This window comes from Leopardus geoffroyi, chromosome A2 (assembly GCF_018350155.1).
Source record: "Leopardus geoffroyi isolate Oge1 chromosome A2, O.geoffroyi_Oge1_pat1.0, whole genome shotgun sequence".
Lineage (NCBI taxonomy): Eukaryota > Metazoa > Chordata > Mammalia > Carnivora > Felidae > Leopardus > Leopardus geoffroyi.
Window position 1 is genome coordinate 123,978,204 of NC_059331.1, and position 17,410 is coordinate 123,995,613.

General features: G+C 37.1%; 1 protein-coding gene across 2 annotated transcripts in view; it reads left to right on the top strand.

The window, feature by feature from the left end:
- The window catches only part of AVL9 (AVL9 cell migration associated), a 70,702-nt gene that overhangs the window by 11,684 nt on the left and 41,608 nt on the right, over window positions 1-17,410 (top strand). For both annotated transcript variants that reach the window (XR_006716420.1, XM_045495254.1), the window contains exons 2-4: window positions 10,615-10,735; window positions 12,230-12,315; window positions 14,803-14,874. Coding sequence is in view for 1 of the 2 variants with exons in the window: in XM_045495254.1 (XP_045351210.1) it covers window positions 10,615-10,735; window positions 12,230-12,315; window positions 14,803-14,874 (279 nt within the window). In the remaining variant the exon portion in view is untranslated. The remainder of the gene's footprint in view (window positions 1-10,614; window positions 10,736-12,229; window positions 12,316-14,802; window positions 14,875-17,410) is intronic.

Consider the following 17,410-nt stretch of genomic DNA (forward strand, 5'->3'; position numbering starts at 1 on the left):
ATGTTAGCAACTTGTTAGACTCTGATGGAGATAGTGCATTACCAGAAATTGGAATCTTTTTTAAAATGTTAAAAATCAAAAAATAAAAATGTTAAAAACAAATTTAAATATAAAAGATTGCTAAGGTAGAGTTCATTAAAATAGATTTCAATCTTTTGTTAGGAAATAATTAATTTTTTTCCTGCAAGAAAATAGTTTTTGAAATTTTGATATCATCTTTGTATATATTTTCAATAACCTAGAGATAAACAGTGTTCTAATTGTACCATTTCATCCAAAAGACCAGTCTCCGTCATTCTACCATGTTTTATACAAATTCTTGTCCTATCTCTTCCATTGTAGAGGAACTTTGTATACAGTATTCCTAATATTCCTTTGTACTTGGAGCTCTGATAGATTCTCTTTTACCACTGTCTGCTTGAATAATAGCAAAGGATATCTGGTAATCAAGATATCTGAGTTTTAGCTTGACCCTAATGGTTATTAGATGTGTAACCTGGGGCAAATTGCCTAATGTTTATGAACTTTGGTTTCTTCATCTGTAAAATGAGGGTTTTAAAATAGGTGATTACTAAGATCACCTTTCACTTGCATGATTATAAGATGAAATCAACACACATTTGCTAAATACCCATCCTCAGAGCCAACATTCAGATACATACCCTTCAATTCAACAGGCAGAACATAGTGTTTGTTGTAGTAGTCTGAACAGAGAAACTTTCTAGGATGATGATAATTCTGTCTTAATAGAATGGTTGCCCACAGCTGTATATAAATCATTAAAACCTATGAACTCTGTACATTTAAGATCTTTGCATTTCATACCTTGTAATAACACCCCAAGTCTAAATAATTTAAAAGTGCTTTTTTAGGGGCACCTGGCTGGCTCCAGTCTGTAGAGCATGCAACTCTTGATCTCGAGGTTTTGCGTTGGAATCCCATGTTGGGTATAGAGATTACTCAAAAATAAAAAAATCTCAGGGCACCTGGGTGGCTTAGTTGGTTAAGTGCCCAGTTTCAGCTCAGGTCATGATCTCATGGTTTGCGACTTCAAGCCCACATCAGGCTTCCTGCTGATGGTATGGAGCCTGCTTGGGATTCTCTCTCTCCCTCTCTCTCATTTTCAAACTAACTAAATAAATAAATAAAATCCTAGGGTTTTTTTTAAACCTTTCTCCTTGTAACAAATCACAAAATTCTTTATCCTTCAATACTTTTGAAAGGGCTGTTTCAAAAACTATTATTCATACGATTTTCTTTGTTTAAACTCCTGCTTGTGCATAGCTAGGGCTTAGCAACAGTTCTCCATCTGTATTCTTTAAATTTTGAGCCTTAGAAGGATTTAATTGACAAAAATAACTCAAAGAAACAATGGCTCATTTTTAATGTTTTGTCTTTATGTGTTGTATTAAATAAGCATGGTATCTTTGGAGACATAGAAGCTATAGTTTAATACAAGAACCCAGGCATCTCTTGGATGCTAATATAACTTATGTGCTGAAAGCATAAATTTCCATTAAGTACAGTGATTTGTCTCTACACTTTGTAAACAAGTTACAGCAAATATTCTAAACTCCATGAAGTATGCCCTAAATATTTGTATTTATATAATTTATATTTATGTGGTACTAATATAAGGTTTAGTTACCATGCAATTTATCATTGCTATTCTATGAAGATATTATTAGCATTAATAGTAGTTGCCCTTTATTAAATGTTTTCTATATACTGAGCACTGTTAGATGTGTGTTTATCTCATTCCTATGAACATACTGAGGTTTTATTAGCCCTCTTTTATAGATAAGGAAATTGAGGTGTAGAAGTATTTTATTAAGTTAAGGTATAATTTATCACCAATAAAGTACACACAACTTAAGGGAGAGACTTAATTTTTACGTACACATGCATCCCTGTAACCACCATCCTGATACAGAATTAATTCCAGCACTTCAGAAGATCCATGCAGGCGCCCCCTCCTGGTCATTACTTGCCTGAAGGTTACCACTGTTCTGACCTACGACACCATATATTTGTGTCTCTTGTGTCTGACTTGTTTCACTCAGTGTTATGTCTGAAATTGATCCATGTTGTTGATTATATTATAGTTTCTGTATTATAATTGTATGCCATCATTGACCCATTCTTCTGGTAAGAGACATATGAGTAGTTCCTAGTTTTGGGTTATTACAAATATAACAAAAAGCATTTTACTTTGAAATTTAAGTGGTTTTTTAAAATTAAGTGTATGAAAGTTGGATTTTTCCCCCATGTACTTATACATATTTGCGCTATGTGACCAAAGTGTTCATTTTACTTGGGACCTAAAATAATATAGGAGTTTTAGTTTTTTTAATATTAAAGATCCTAGAAAGTCCAATACATTTAAGATCCTTCAAAACTATTTTTTGCTTTTAAGTAAGCGCTCGTAATTAATAAATGCATTTGAAATTATCTTTACCCAGCTTTACATAAAGTAGTGCTACAAAACAAATCTGATATTACTGGAAATAAATGGCATTTTCTTATTTATATGAAACAAATCAAACTGCATTGACTCCATAGCTGATGGCATTTCTGATTTGTGAGCTGTAGATCTGCAAATACTGTCTTAATGAATGCCAAATCCTTATAGGACTATTTATTCTCAGATATCTTTGAGATGTATAGAGATGAATACTTGTAGAGTTTCTCAATTTCACTATTCGTATGTAGTAATAAAGATTTATCCTTCCTGGAAGAAACAATTTTAAAAAGAGCATGGCTCTATAAAATCTCTCATAGACTTTTAATTAGCTGTGTGTATACAGTTGCGTGTTAATGAACATGTATGTTTATGCAGAATTTCAGTGGTTTTAAAGTAGAAAAACATGGGGCACCTGGATGGCTAAGTCAGTTAGGTGTCCGACTTCGGCTCAGGTCATGATCTTACAGCTTGTGAGTTTGAGCCCCGTGTTGGGCTCTGTGCTGACAGCTCAGACCCTGGAGCCTGCTTTGGATTCTCTGTCTTCCTCTCTCTGTCTCTCCCTTGCTTGCAAACTCTGTCTCTCTCTCCCTCTCTCTCAAAAATAAGATTAAAAACAAAAAAAATTAGGGGCGCCTGGGTGGCGCAGTCGGTTAAGCGTCTGACTTCAGCCAGGTCACGATCTCGCGGTCTGTGAGTTCGAGCCCCGCGTCAGGCTCTGGGCTGATGGCTCAGAGCCTGGAGCCTGTTTCCAATTCTGTGTCTCCCTCTCTCTCTGCCCCTCCCCCGTTCATGCTCTGTCTCTCTCTGTCCCAAAAATAAATAAACGTTGAAAAAAAAAATTAAAAAAAAAAATTAAAGTAGAAAAACAGGATAATGAAGTTTTTTTTTTTAATTTTTTAAAGTTTATTTATTTTGAGAGAGAGAGCTAGCATGGAGGAAGGGCAGAGAGGGGGGAAAGAGAGAATGCCAAGCAGGCTCTGTGCTGTCAGCGCAAGCCTGACCAAGAGACTCAAACTCACAAACCATGAGATGATGCATGACCTGAGCTGATTTAATTTTTTAAAATTCAACCCAGCATGGGTTTCAAACTCACCACCCTGAGATCAAGAGTTGCATATTTTTCTGACTGAGCCAGCCAGGAATCCCTACAAATTCTGTATTTAAATTAAAATATACGTCATCTGTTTTGTTGTTCATAATGTGAGTACCTCATTTGTTTTTTGTTTTGTTTACAGTCTTGAGGTCTTTTTTTTTTTTTTTTTTTTTTTTTTAACACTTACCGTGCTATGAATTCATAGAGAATGGGTTCCAGCAGTTTCAGGTTTCTTTCCATTGGTTCTCACAAAATGTGCCCGAGTGGAACAGGCTGACACTTCAGAAAGTACCTTTCTCATTGGCTTTCTTCTTTTTCTGATCATTTTCCTTCACACGCTTTAGCAAGCTATTTTGACTCTTGGAGTGCTTAATATGCTCAATACTTAAATGAACTGTCTTGCAAGAATCTTGCCCTTAACTTATTTGTTTACAACAATGCCAACAGCATCCTGGGTAACACTGTAGACTCTTCAGTTTTACCATGGGACCACATTTGGGCATTCTGTTCTCAACAATGCCCATTCCTTTGATGGCTGCAATATCACCTTTCTTGTAGATTTGCATGTATGTGGCCAAAGGACAAACTCCATGTTTTCTAAGAGGTCTAGAGAATATAGGGGGTGCCTCTTCTCTTTTCCTTTGTGTTGATCATTTTGATGAATTACTGGAAGATGGTGGTTCCAGCCAAAAGGCCCAACTACCTCATCTTAAATAAAAGGAATGTGGAATAGTAAAACGGTTATTTAATTCTAGAAAAAAAAGAACTGGCGGTCTTTATTCAATTAAATATATAAAAGCACATGTTTTAAACTAAGATACTTCTTTTGTTTAATTTTTGTTTTCTTTGTTTGCATTTATTAAAAACAGTAAAACTTGGGGCGCCTGGGTGGCGCAGTCAGTTAAGTGTCCGACTTCAGCCAGGTCACGATCTCGCGGTCCGTGAGTTCGAGCCCCACGTCAGGCTCTGGGCTGATGGCTCAGAGCCTGGAGCCTGTTTCCGATTCTGCGTCTCCCTCTCTCTCTGCCCCTCTCCCGTTCATGCTCTGTCTCTCTCTGTCCCAAAAATAAATAAACGTTGAAAAAAAAAAAACCAAAAAACAGTAAAACTTGGTTTTAACTGGTAAGTCTCAATAGTACCATTGCACCTTTACAGTACACACTTTATTTTTCTGGGCCTCCAGTGCACTCGTGAAACTATAAAATAATGTATGGTGCTGACATAGAGGAGAATTAAGCACAATCTATTACAGAAATAAACAGCTGATGAATATAGTCATTTGTTGCCAACTTTTTAAGAGACTAAAGAGATAGAGTGTCAGTACTCTTGTAGTGTTGACTACAGATTTGGCCAAGTAAACATAACTTTGAGAAGACCTGTCTTCTATATCCAGGGTTTTCTTCAAAGAGAAAAACATCATGACAGAGCCTTGACTTTGGTCCCTAAAATGCTTTGACTATTAAGAAAACAAACACCCATGCTTCTGAGTGAAGGGTCAGGGGAATCCCTGAGGGGCCTAGAAAGGGAGCAGAGAGAGTAGCTGACTCAGCTTCTCTAGGAGGCATACCTCTTATGCCATCAGTGTCTGTGAGCACTGTGTTAGTGTTTAATTTATGTGCTGTTTGGCATGGTGGCTTTTATTGTTCTCTGACAGTGGAATGGATGTTTCATTGTTAGAAAATGAACAAAGGCTACTTTTGAACAGCACTCAGAGTTTACACCAGGGTACTGTGTTATTATTTTGTGTTTTTTCAACTTTTTGTTTCTGAGGACCAAGTAAATGCAGTCTGACTGGGGGGACACTTTTGTTTTTGTTTTGTTTTAGAAAGTAGGCTCCAGGCCCAATGTGGGGCTCGAACTAATGACATAGAAATTAAGAATCACATGCTCTGGGGACTGAACCAGTCAGGCACCTCTAGAGGGCGCCTATAGAGCACATCTTTGCAATTTGATTTATAAACTCTGAAAATGAGTGGTAATTTTTACCATTCATGGTGAACAAACATATGTCACCATTTCATACGTAGTTCACTTAGCCTTTAGAAAGGTTGCCTTTTATTTCCTTATAATTAGACCATCTTTATTCTGCTTTCACATTTTAGAAATCAGCCATTGTTTTTCCCTCTGAGTCTGTTGTAATCATGTAAGTATGTATGGGGCGCCTGGGTGGCTCATTTGGTTGAGCACTTGACACTTGATTTAGGCTCAGGTCTCAATCCCAAGGTCGTGAATCGAGCCCCCACATTAGACTCTGCGCTGAGTGTGGAGCCTGCTTCGGATGCGCTCTCTCTCCCTCCCTCTGCCCCTTTCCCCTGCTTGCATGTTCTCTCTCTCAAATAAAAATTAAAAAATAAGTATGTAAATTACTACTAATTGGGATTAAGATAGATTCAGTCGCATGAATATGAGTTGACAAAAAAATTTGAAATCTGCAGGATTTAATAATATTACCCTTTGGGGAGACATTTGGTATATCTGTTGTACATTGTATGTACTGATGTCCTACCAGACACTTTATTTGATCCCCAAATTTAAGTTAGAGTTTGGGCTGTGAACTTCCATTATTTTATTTCTTTTTTTTTTCTTTTTTTGTTTTTATTTATTTATTTTTTTAACGTTTATTTATTTTTGAGAGAGAGACAGAGTACGAGCTGGGGAGGGACAGAGAGAGAGGGAGACCCAGAATCCAAAGCAGGCTGAGCTGTCAGCACAGAACCTAACGCAGGGCTCGAACTCACAAACTGTGAGATCATGACCTGAGCTGAAGTCGGTTACTTAACCGACTGAGCCACCCAGGCGCCCGTAGGGACTTTCATTATTTAGTAGTAACCCTACTGGATGATAATCATTCTAAGTGTTTCTTTTCTTTTTAGTCTTTGGAGATTGACTTTGGTTTTTGCCTATGATTTTTTACATATACTTAGGGTTGCCATGTACAGCTCTACAGACTTTGCACAGCGTAGCTGCGGGAAGAGCCCTTCATGTAAACTGCAGTGATGGTGGTTCTGCTGGAGTTGTGCAGTGGGGCAGCCAGCTGTCCCTACCTTTACTTTCTGCGGTACTGCTTAGTTTAATTGGCATTCTTGTCCAAATTGCCTTTTGATTCAATTGAGTAGTATTTGAGAAACTCTGGTAACTTCCATGAGAATTCCTTTTAAGCCTCTGTACCATGGAATTGTGTCTGTCTGGATTGTTTTGGACTTATCCTAAGGGGAGTATATAGAGTAGTCAGTATTCAAAATTTGAAGAATATACGACTTAAGGTTTTAAAATCCCATTGATTGGGAAATAACACAGTCTTGTTCGTTGTTTTTTTTTTTTTTTTTTTGTCCCCAGACACCAACCTGGGTATCCTGTATGTCAATCCTATTCTGCACTAACTACCCAAAGTTAGTGTCAAACTCCACACGTTTAAGGGCTCAGTCCCACAAGACACCTTCACTGTAGATGCCAGTACTGGGTCCCCAGGCTACCTGCACTTCTGTCCAATTTAGCCACAAATTTGGGGGTTCTCACACCCCTGTCTCAGGTTCTGTAATTTGCTAGAACAACTAGAACTCTGGAAAATGAAAGAGATGCGTAGGACCAGATGTGGTGAAGGGGCACAGAGCTTCCATGTCCTCAGTGGACATGCTGCCCTCCTGGCATCTCATTGTCTTCAGTAACCTAGAATTACCCTGAACCCTATCATTTAGGAGATTTCATGGAACTTTCATTACATGGGCATGATGGACTAAGTCATTAGTTATTGGTGATTGCACTCAATCTCCAGCCCCTCTCCCTTCCTGGGAGGTCCACCTTTCTGGTGACCAGGCCCCATCCAAATGCTATTTAGTAGCCCCACCACTACCAAGTCCCCTTGTTAAATAAACTCAGGTACAGTTGAAATTGTCTTATAAATAACAAAAGGTACTCCCTTCACTCAGGAATTAACAGGGCTTTAGGAGCTCTAGGCCAGGACCAAGAACAAAGACCAAATATATTTTTTATTATACCATACTTGAATAGTACTGAATAGTTTGTAAAGATGTTAGAAAAAAAAAAAGCGCTCAACAATAGAAGATTGATTAAATAATGAAACAATACCAAATCACTGTTAAAACTGTTGTGTGTATGTAGGCACAGAAAGGAATTTGTGTAAACTGTTTTGAACTTGGTTAACATCTTCAGTTTCCAAATGCAAGAATTTGTTGGTAGCAAATAACACCAACATAAGAATTCTAGAGAGCTGCCAACACAGCACAGACAGTGTATAATTTATGAAAAAGTTGTGTTCCCAAAGTTAGCTGCTTGAAATTTTGAATATATTCTCCCTGTTAAGGAACAAAAATTCAACTGAATAAATGTGAAGGTCTAATTGGCTTTATTAAGTGATTTGTTGAATCAGGTGGCATCCCATCTAGCAAGTAGTGGGGAGCTCCGAGGAGTTGTACAAAAATTTGGAAGGGTTTTATAGGAAGAGGGTGGGGCGAGGAAGTTATTAGCAAAAGAAAAGGAAGGATTGTTCCAGGCACTGTCCCCTTTTCTCCTCTTTCTTCCGTGATGAGAAGGGCAAGGGGGTTCATGGGTTACCTCATCTTCCTTTGCAGAATGGAGAGGGCCATATGACAGATTACCTCATCTGGTGCCAATCAGAAAGTTCCTGACTGACCAGTTAAGAGTTATTTCCTAGGGGGTTGGAACTCTGGTTAGGTTAGGTATTAAGCCCTGTTTGGTGACTTAGCTTAAGTGGCTCCATTTTGGGCCTGTGGGTTTCCTTATAACACCTCAAAGAAACAATATTGTAAGTACTCTGGGCCCTGCTCAGCCTAAAGCCAACTTAATGTTATCCTTGGAATTCTTGGATTATATGCAGCATCTGCACTTAAAACAATTTTATGAATTGACTTCATTTTAAGTTCCAACTAGAGTCCAAAACAGATCTTCATTCAGTAGAATGAGGAGTTGGGAGAATAGACTGAACATAGCAAAGCATCAGATATTAAAGTCTGACTATTGGTAATTTGTTAACTAAATCTTCAGAGAAGGAGATAGATTTCTACATCTCCCTTTGTGTCCAAGAGGATAGAATGGAAATAAGATTTCCTTCGAAAGCCAGTCACTATTCGTGGTTATCTTTTGCCCCCCTCCTTTTTTTACTCTAAAAGTAATGCATATCCGTTTAGAAATAAATACCCATTTACTTAAAAGTCAACGATAATCTCAGTTTATTGTCAAGTAATGCAGAAAAAGTGTGTGCTAATATACATGCAACACAGATAAAGCACATGGGACCAAAATATTAGTAGTTTGTGAATATAGATGTTATAAGGTTATGTTCTTTCAACTTTTCTGTAAGTTTAATTTTTTTCCAAAAGAAGATGGGGATAAAAAAAACTTAACAGGAATATTCCTTTATCTCCAGTCCCCAACCCTGTTCACCTCTACAGAGGTAAACTGTTAGCTTGTATCTTTTGAAGCGATGAATTAAAAAATTAATTTACAAAGATACAGAAGTACAATTTTTTGCATAAATGTAATCATAGTATAAGTAGAATTATACTACGTTTACTGATATTCTGCTTGTTTCTTCTATTTAACAGGATGTATTACTTTCCTACTGCATCATAAATTACCACAAACTTAATGACTTAATACATAGAAAGTCCCGGAGGTCAGAAATGGGTTTCACTGGGGCGCCTGGGTGGCGCAGTCGGTTAGGCGTCCGACTTCAGCCAGGTCACGATCTCGCAGTCCGTGAGTTCGAGCCCCGCGTCGGGCTCTGGGCTGATGGCTCAGAGCCTGGAGCCTGTTTCCGATTCTGTGTCTCCCTCTCTCTCTGCCCCTCCCCCGTTCATGCTCTGTCTCTCTCTGTCCCAAAAATAAATAAAAACGTTGAAAAAAAAAATTAAAAAAAAAAAAAGAAAGAAATGGGTTTCACTGGGCTAAAATCAAGGAGTGCTGTGTTTCTTCAGGACACTTAGGGAAAATCGATTTTCTGGCATTCTGCAGCTTTTAGAGGTCACCTGCAGTCCTTGCCTCTTGGCCTGTTCCTCAACCTTCAAAGCGTGTTGAACCTTAGCATCTTCAGATATCTTTGACTCTCTCTTTTCTTTTCTTTTCTTTTCTTTTCTTTTCTTTCTTTCTTTTTTTTTTTTTTTTTTTAGGGAGAGAGAGGGTGCAAATGAATGAGGGGAGGGACAGAGTGAGAGAGAGAGAGAGAGAGAGAGAAGCGGGACTCACCCATAGCACGGCTTGTGTTTTACCTGAAGTGGGGCTCCAGCTCACCTGATGTGGGACTTGAACTCACAAACTGTGAGATCATGACCTGAACCAAAGTCCAATATTTAACCAACTAAGCCACCCAAGTGCCCCCCAGGTCTCATGCATTTAATTCTTCCTTCTTCTCCACAAGTCTCGTTGAAATAACAAAAAGAAATAGAAACAGAGAAAATGCTGATAAACTTGGAGAATACCAGAAACCGAGGGTGTTTACTAGAAACTTTGTTACTTTACAAGACATGGTGTTGGAGAGATTTCATTGAACTTTTCACTGACCAATTCTCAGTCTTAAAAGAAAATAACCTGAAATGTTGATTAATGCCCACTCCTCCTCCTACCAACCCCGCAGCGAAAACAAAGCTCAAAGCTACACATATTGTGAGCAAGGGAGTCAGTTGAATGGAAGCAAGCCTAGATCTTGGCTTACACTTCTCGGCTTCTTTGTTGGACCTCTTCTGCTCAATTCAGTAGGATGTTGATTTTTCTCAGGGCTTCATGGCTTTAGTTACCATCTCTTGATGACAGTTTCCAAATGTAAATCCAGTTACCACCACTACTATCTCCTATCCTCCTATGCACATTAAAATCCAAAAACCTTTAAGTCAGAAAGGAGAAAGGTCTTAAAAATCTTTCCTCCTTTTACTCCTTTTTTCTTTTTCCTCTTGTGTACCATAAGTTTCCTGATAATGCCAAATGGCATCAACAAGTATGTAGAGTTTAAAACTATTTTTGGCTATCAGGATAAAATGCTCCCTTTGATTAACAACCTTTTGGCTACCATTGCTTACTATTTTAGGTTGAATTCTCTTACCCACCCCTGATTCCAGGAGATGGACATGACAGCCACACTTTACCTGAAGAATGGAAGTATTTGCCCTTCCTTGCCTTACCAGATGGCGCACATAACTACCAGGAAGGTATGTAAACAATGGAGCAATTACTAGGTGCCCCCCCTTTTTTTCTTTTTAATTTACCAAGACATCTTAGATTCTAAATATTTTGGTAAATGAAAGGCCTTTGGCTTCTTGTAACTATTTATAAAACACGTAAGTGTTTGTTTGGAGATGACTAGTCAGGCACTGGAAGATTTCCAGAGGAGTGCTGGGCTTTATGTTGGTAATGTTGTTGAACATTGGCCACTCTTTTGCCAGGAGCACTGGCTAAATTAAGTATTTGGCCAGATTAGGACATCTGTTACTGGTAGCACTTTTCTGCATTTATTCTTGAGACTCCTCTTAGAGGGAAGCTACTGTTTGGGGCTCTAGCTGCAAACTTAACTAGCTTAGTACACCTGTGCCCACCTGGGATTGCTTCTCCACCCCTAGAGCCACTGCTATTGCAGTGCTCTGCTTAAAGTTGCGTGTAAGGGGCGCCTGGCTGGCTCATTTGGTAGAGCTTGCGACTCAATCTTGGGGTTGTAAATCTGAGCCCCATGTCGGGTGTAGAGATTACCTAAAAGTAAAATCTTAAAAAAATAAAATATAAAAGTTTATGTGTCAGAGAAGCATGTTAACATCCTCAGAGAAAGCAACACTGTGAGGTTAGTACTGAGTCTCCTACCTATAAATGCATGTTTTGACTGGCTTAACAAAGGACTAAGTTTTATCATGGCATTAGGGGCTCTACCAAAACACCAGATTAAACTTGGTTTAATTACTTATTTTGCTAATATTTAATAATTTTCATATGAAATGAAACAAAATGTTACTATGCAGTTTAACATAAAATCTAAATACGTTATTTTTAATCTTACAAATATTTTGGTGTACTTTTTTATCATGAAAGTTTTTAAATAGAAAAAAGTTTGAAAAAATAGTATAGCAAATATTCCACAAGTTTTCTTTATGTGTGTGTACAGTTTTGCCCTACTATCTGAAAGTCTAACACCATGTTGCAGACATCACGACACTTTACTTCTAAATACTTCAGTATGCACTCCTAAGAATAAGATCATTCCTCAGGATAACTTCCAGTACCATTATCACAGCTAAGAGATTTAACAGTAATTCGAGAATATCATCTAAGATCTAATCCATGTTCAAATTTCCCCAGTTATTCCAAGAATTTCTTGGATCCGTCCAAGATTCATGAGTGGCCTTTCATTTTTATGATTCTCTACTTTCTTTTAATCTGGAATAAAGTATTTTCTGGGATAAGTGACTGTAGTTTCAACTTAATCTATTATTCAGCCTCCTGGTCTTTTGAGAATGCCTGAATGAATGTACACAATAAGGCAGTGAGAGGGATGGTAAGAAACCAGTGGTTGCAATGCTAGGTGTTAAGTATGACATGGGTTCCTTGTTACATCATCATTTTTGTTTTAATTAACTGCATATAATAACTTCAATTTACATTATTTATTAATAAGGGTAATTCACTTTGGTATTTACATTTTTCTGTGTGTCTCTTAGATACTGTATTTTTTCACTTGCCACCCAGAAATGGAAATGGAGCTACAGTATATGGTATCTCCTGCTATCGGCAAATTGAAGCCAAGGTATGGTAGTACAGTGAACAACAACAAAAACACTGAGAGTGTTTTTAAAATTTTTGTAAACAATTTGAAGTTGTTTTCCCAGTAGTACCAGTTTATTCACATGAATGTTTTTTGTAAGTTGACATAGTAAGTATACTTGCCATAAAATAGTTTGTCCATTTTTTTTTTAATGTTTATTTTTGAGAGAGAGCGCATGAGCGGAGGAGGGGCAGAGAGAGAGAGAGGGACAGAGGATCCATAGTGGGCTCTGTGCTCACAGTGGAGAGGCCAATGCAGGGCTGGAACTCACAAACCATGAGATCATGATCTGAGCCCAAGTCAGGTGCTTAACCGACTGAGCCACCCAGGCATCCATTGTCTCTAGATAGTTGTACCTAAATTATCCATGTCTTCAGAATGCTGTTTAAGTTTTACAGTGTCCTTGAATTTTCTTTTTCTAATGTTTGGTATGTAATTTAGAAAAATTAAGTGATAATGTGTGTTGTATTTTAAGCAGCTGTTTAGAATCAGTGGAAAGTACTTGTAGTAGCTTTGAAATACTTGCATGTTATCTTAATTATGTACAACTCAGATTTTGTTAATTGTTAAATTACCTGCCAGCTTAATGTCTGAATTACTATAATAGCTCTAATTAATACAAATAAGCCAAGATGGGTAGCTTCCCCTTTCATGGTTTGATTCTGAGCAGCACTTTTTTGTGTCTCACCAGTTTTTTGTGGTGAGGACACTCTGTGAGTAAAAATCTCTTGCCTTTCATTAGATCATTAATACTCTAGTGTTTCTCAACTTTGGCTGCACATTGGAGTCACCTGGGGACCTCTAAATACTAGAGATGACTGGGTCCCAACCCCAGAGATTCTGGTTTAATGTTCTGGTTATCAGGTGATTGCAAACCACCGCAGTGTTTTTTAACTGGAGTTATCTGGAGACCCTTTTTTTTTTTTAAATACACAGCTGGCCTTTCCTTCTACTAAATTAGAATCTCTGAGAGTAAGCCTAGGTAACTCTAAGTTTTAAAAGGCTTCCTCAGGGAATAATTAAGTTAGTAAATCTTCTAAAATTTTCTTTAGCTTTTTATAATGACCATTTCAAACATGCAGATAAATGAAAAGAATTGTACGATGAACACCTGTATACCCACCATCTAGAGTCAACAGTAGTCAGCATTCTACCACATTTGCTTAGTGTGTGTCTGCTTTTTTCCCTGAACCATTTAGAAATAAATTTGCAGGTGTAAATTCCACCATACCCAAAGTTGTTAACTACTATGAAATAGTCCTTCATGTACAGGGCCTGAAATACAGGACACACCTAGTAAATACCTATGGAATGAATAACTGAATTTAAAGGTAAACCTGAGGGTAAGAGTTAGCTTGGTAGTTTTGTGCATTTGATTGCCTCATACACTATTACCCTTAATCTATGTTTACATGAGATGAACTGAATTGCTCCCCTTTCTTGGAGACTGTTCCTTTTACTCTAGTCCCCTATAGATTGCGCAGACACAAGTAAGATTATTTCCTCACACTGTCGACATTAACAATAGTTCTCATGCTTCACATAGCCTTTAAATGGCATTTCATACCATCTGTCTCCCTTACCCATTGGGTCTGATCCACTCCACAGTATATTGGCATTGCCCATTTCTCTTAATATTTCTATCCTCACCTGATAACAGATATCAGAAGGACCTAGCATTGCCCATTTCTCTTAATATTTCTATCCTCACCTGATAACAGATATCAGAAGGACCTAGAGCCTAGGAGAAAAACTGATTCCCTTTGAGGGTGAGACCTGACAGATGAATCCAGTCAAGGCAGAGAGGTAGAAAACAGATTGAGGGAAGGCTGTATTCTTGACTTAATGACTAGTCGTCAGTCATAAGTCACTTGAAGACACTGAGGCCCATTGGTCCTCAGGACAGGTGCCAGGAGATATTAGGCTGTATACCACAAAGGGGAAGAGTAGTTCTTAGTTCGCTCACAGAGTTACCTAGAGTTACCTGATGATTAAATCAAGGCTTGTTCTTTACTAGCAGAGAATGTAGACCTCTTAACGTGGTTGTTCTCACAGTCATCAAGGCATGAGTTATGGCTCAGGGCTGGGCTATAATACCAGTTTTCCAGTATAATCTAGGCCCTTCTCACCAGAAACAGTAGTCTCAGAGTGCCCATTTTCAAACCAGAACCAAGGACATTTGATTTGAATTATGGGTGTGGCAACTTACACAAAAAGTATTCTCAGACGGTAAGTTCCTTGAGGGTAGGGATTGTCTCTCACTGTTACATTCTCAGTGCCTACCAGATTCTGGCACATAGTTTCCTGGCTGACTCATTCAATAGATATTTTCAGAGATTCTCAATACATTTGGAATTTAACTAAATGTTAGAATTTTTTTCTATCTCACTGCTATTTTTACATTGAAAGAGAATGATTTTTAAATATTTCTATGAAATATTATTAATAATGACTCTTTGTTTATAATAGGCATTGAAAGTGCGGCAAGCAGATATCACCAGGGAGACGGTTCAGAAAAGTGTCTGTGTTCTAAGCAAGTTGGTAAGAGACCAAATAACTCGTTAATGTGTTCGTTAACCATGGCAGATTTTTAGTTGAGAATAAGGCATTATTAGAATAAGGAGAGATTTATGGACAGTAATAGATTAAAATTCATCAGGGGCCCATTTTTTATTCTTGTGCATCAGCTTTTTCTCTTTGCCTTTCAGCAGTTTTACTCTCATTTGCACCATTACCCACAACTAGATAAGTGGAAGGAAATCTTCTAGATAGGTTTTTGGGAAAGAGGTTGACACTTGCCCAAAATGAAGTAGCTGATATATTTCATTTATCCTTTTTTATTTTGTTTTTAAGACTTTGGATAATATTTTACTAAAACTCAGAATATCATAATCATTCAGATTGTATTGATATAAAAGTATATGACTCTTGCTATGAAAAATTGTAGCCTTAACTTGCTTTTTAAAAATTTTTTTTTTTTAACGTTTATTTATTTTTGAGAGACAGAGCATGAACAGGGGAGGGGCAGAGATAGGGGGAGACATAGAATCTGAAACAGGCTCCAGGCTCTGAGCTGTCAGCACAGAGCCCGACGCGGGGCTCGAACTCACGGACTGTGAGATCATGACCTGAGCCAAAGTCGGAGGCTCAACCGACTGAGCCACCCAGGCGCTCCTTAACTTGCTCTTTAAAACTTAAGATTTTTGAGGAATGGAAATGACATAATTGTACAATAGCAATGCTTTACAGTTGTTTCATCCATGTACAAGTTGATCAGATGCAGGTGTATAATTATTTTAACTTTTTATTTTTAGTAGGAAATGTGTAACACTTCTTATTTTCCATAGTTCCCTATTAAATCGTTTGTAATATTCCATTTTTATTACTAATAAGATATTAACACCTTTACTGGTAACATCAAACGACTAATTCTACATATAAAATATTATCCCCCAAGTCCCTTTTGTGGGGAGAAATCCAGATCTCTATCATGTTAATTATCTTACAGCTATATGATTATTGAATACAATCATTTCTGCATTTAACCTCAATCAAAATGGAGAATATTTCATTTGCCTAGTCACCAAATGTATGTAGGTTTTGTTTCATTATGTCTTCTACATTGTCCAGTTTCTTACATCCACCGACAATTTGAATGTAGTTTGCTTAATATAAGTTGAGATTTGTAAAATAGGATTTATTTTGACTTTTTAGTACTAAGCTTTAAAAAAAATCCTGGATAATAATAATAATATACTGTGAGCCTTAATAATAAGATTTTGAGGATCAGATATTTCTTCCAAGATCTTAGTTTTAAATAGAGGGCAAGAATAGACTCCTTAAAAAAAAAAAAAAAAAAAAAAAGGAATGGTTGTAAAAGACCCTGATATCAGAAAATTAATAGATTGTACACAGTTTCTAAAATGGTAGCCTGAAAAATAGAATTCAATGATTTTTTTTTTTTTAATCGATGAATTACTCTTATACTGGGCCAGATAACCAAAGCATAGGAGTACCAGATGTTAAAGCAAACACATGTTGAAAGGCTTCCTGAGTAATCTTTCTTCAAAGAACAATTATAATAACAATAAATGTCATTTATCAGATGACTATATGTCAGGTATTAATTCAATACCAGACACTTTTTAGATATAATTGTGATTTGAATCCTCATGTAAAAACAGATCTAAGTATTTGTTGCTTTCATTTTACAAAGAAACATGTAGAATAGGGAAAAAAATGTCTAACTCTCATAGACCATGTAACTACTAAGTGATAAAATTGGGGTGAAGATCCGGGTTTTATCTGTCTTTAAATAAGCATAGGGAATAGGGAGAGCTCGCTTATGCAGGAAGGTTTGATGGTTCATAGTGCATTGTAATCTCTATATAAAAATATAATGACTCTATACTTAGATATTCTGGATGGTAATAATGATATAGTAACAGGGATATTGGTGGTGGGAGGGTACTCTTCCAGTGTTACTTGTATTAACTAATTGTATAATAATTATATACAGCATTGGTCTCTGCATTCTAAGAAGGACATAGAAATCAGAAAACATCTAGAAAATAACATTGAAAATAAAAAGGATGGAAATGGTATAAGAGGGTCTTAAATAGAAGTAAGAATTAAGGAATAATTTTGTTGAAGCATACAAAGGAATATTTTGATAAAGGACACAGACCAGTTGTTCTAAGCCTCCAAAGAAGACAAAAAAGGGAAATGAACTTAAATTTAATCATGAGTGTTCAATTAGATATAAGAACCGGCTATTATAAGGATGATTAAATGTCACCACAAACCAGTGTAACTGTAGAATTAAAATGTCATAAATTTTATAATGACTATTTGCAACAACATGGATGGAACTCTATAGAGTATATTATGCTAAGCTAAATTAGAGAAAGACAAATACATGACTTCACTCATGCAGAATTTAAGATGCAAAACAGATGAACATAAGGGAAGGGAAGCAAAAATAACATAAAAAGAGAGAGGGAGACAAACCATAAGAGACTTAAATACAGAGAACAAACTGAGGGTTGCTGGTAGAGTGTTGGGGGATAGGCTAAAT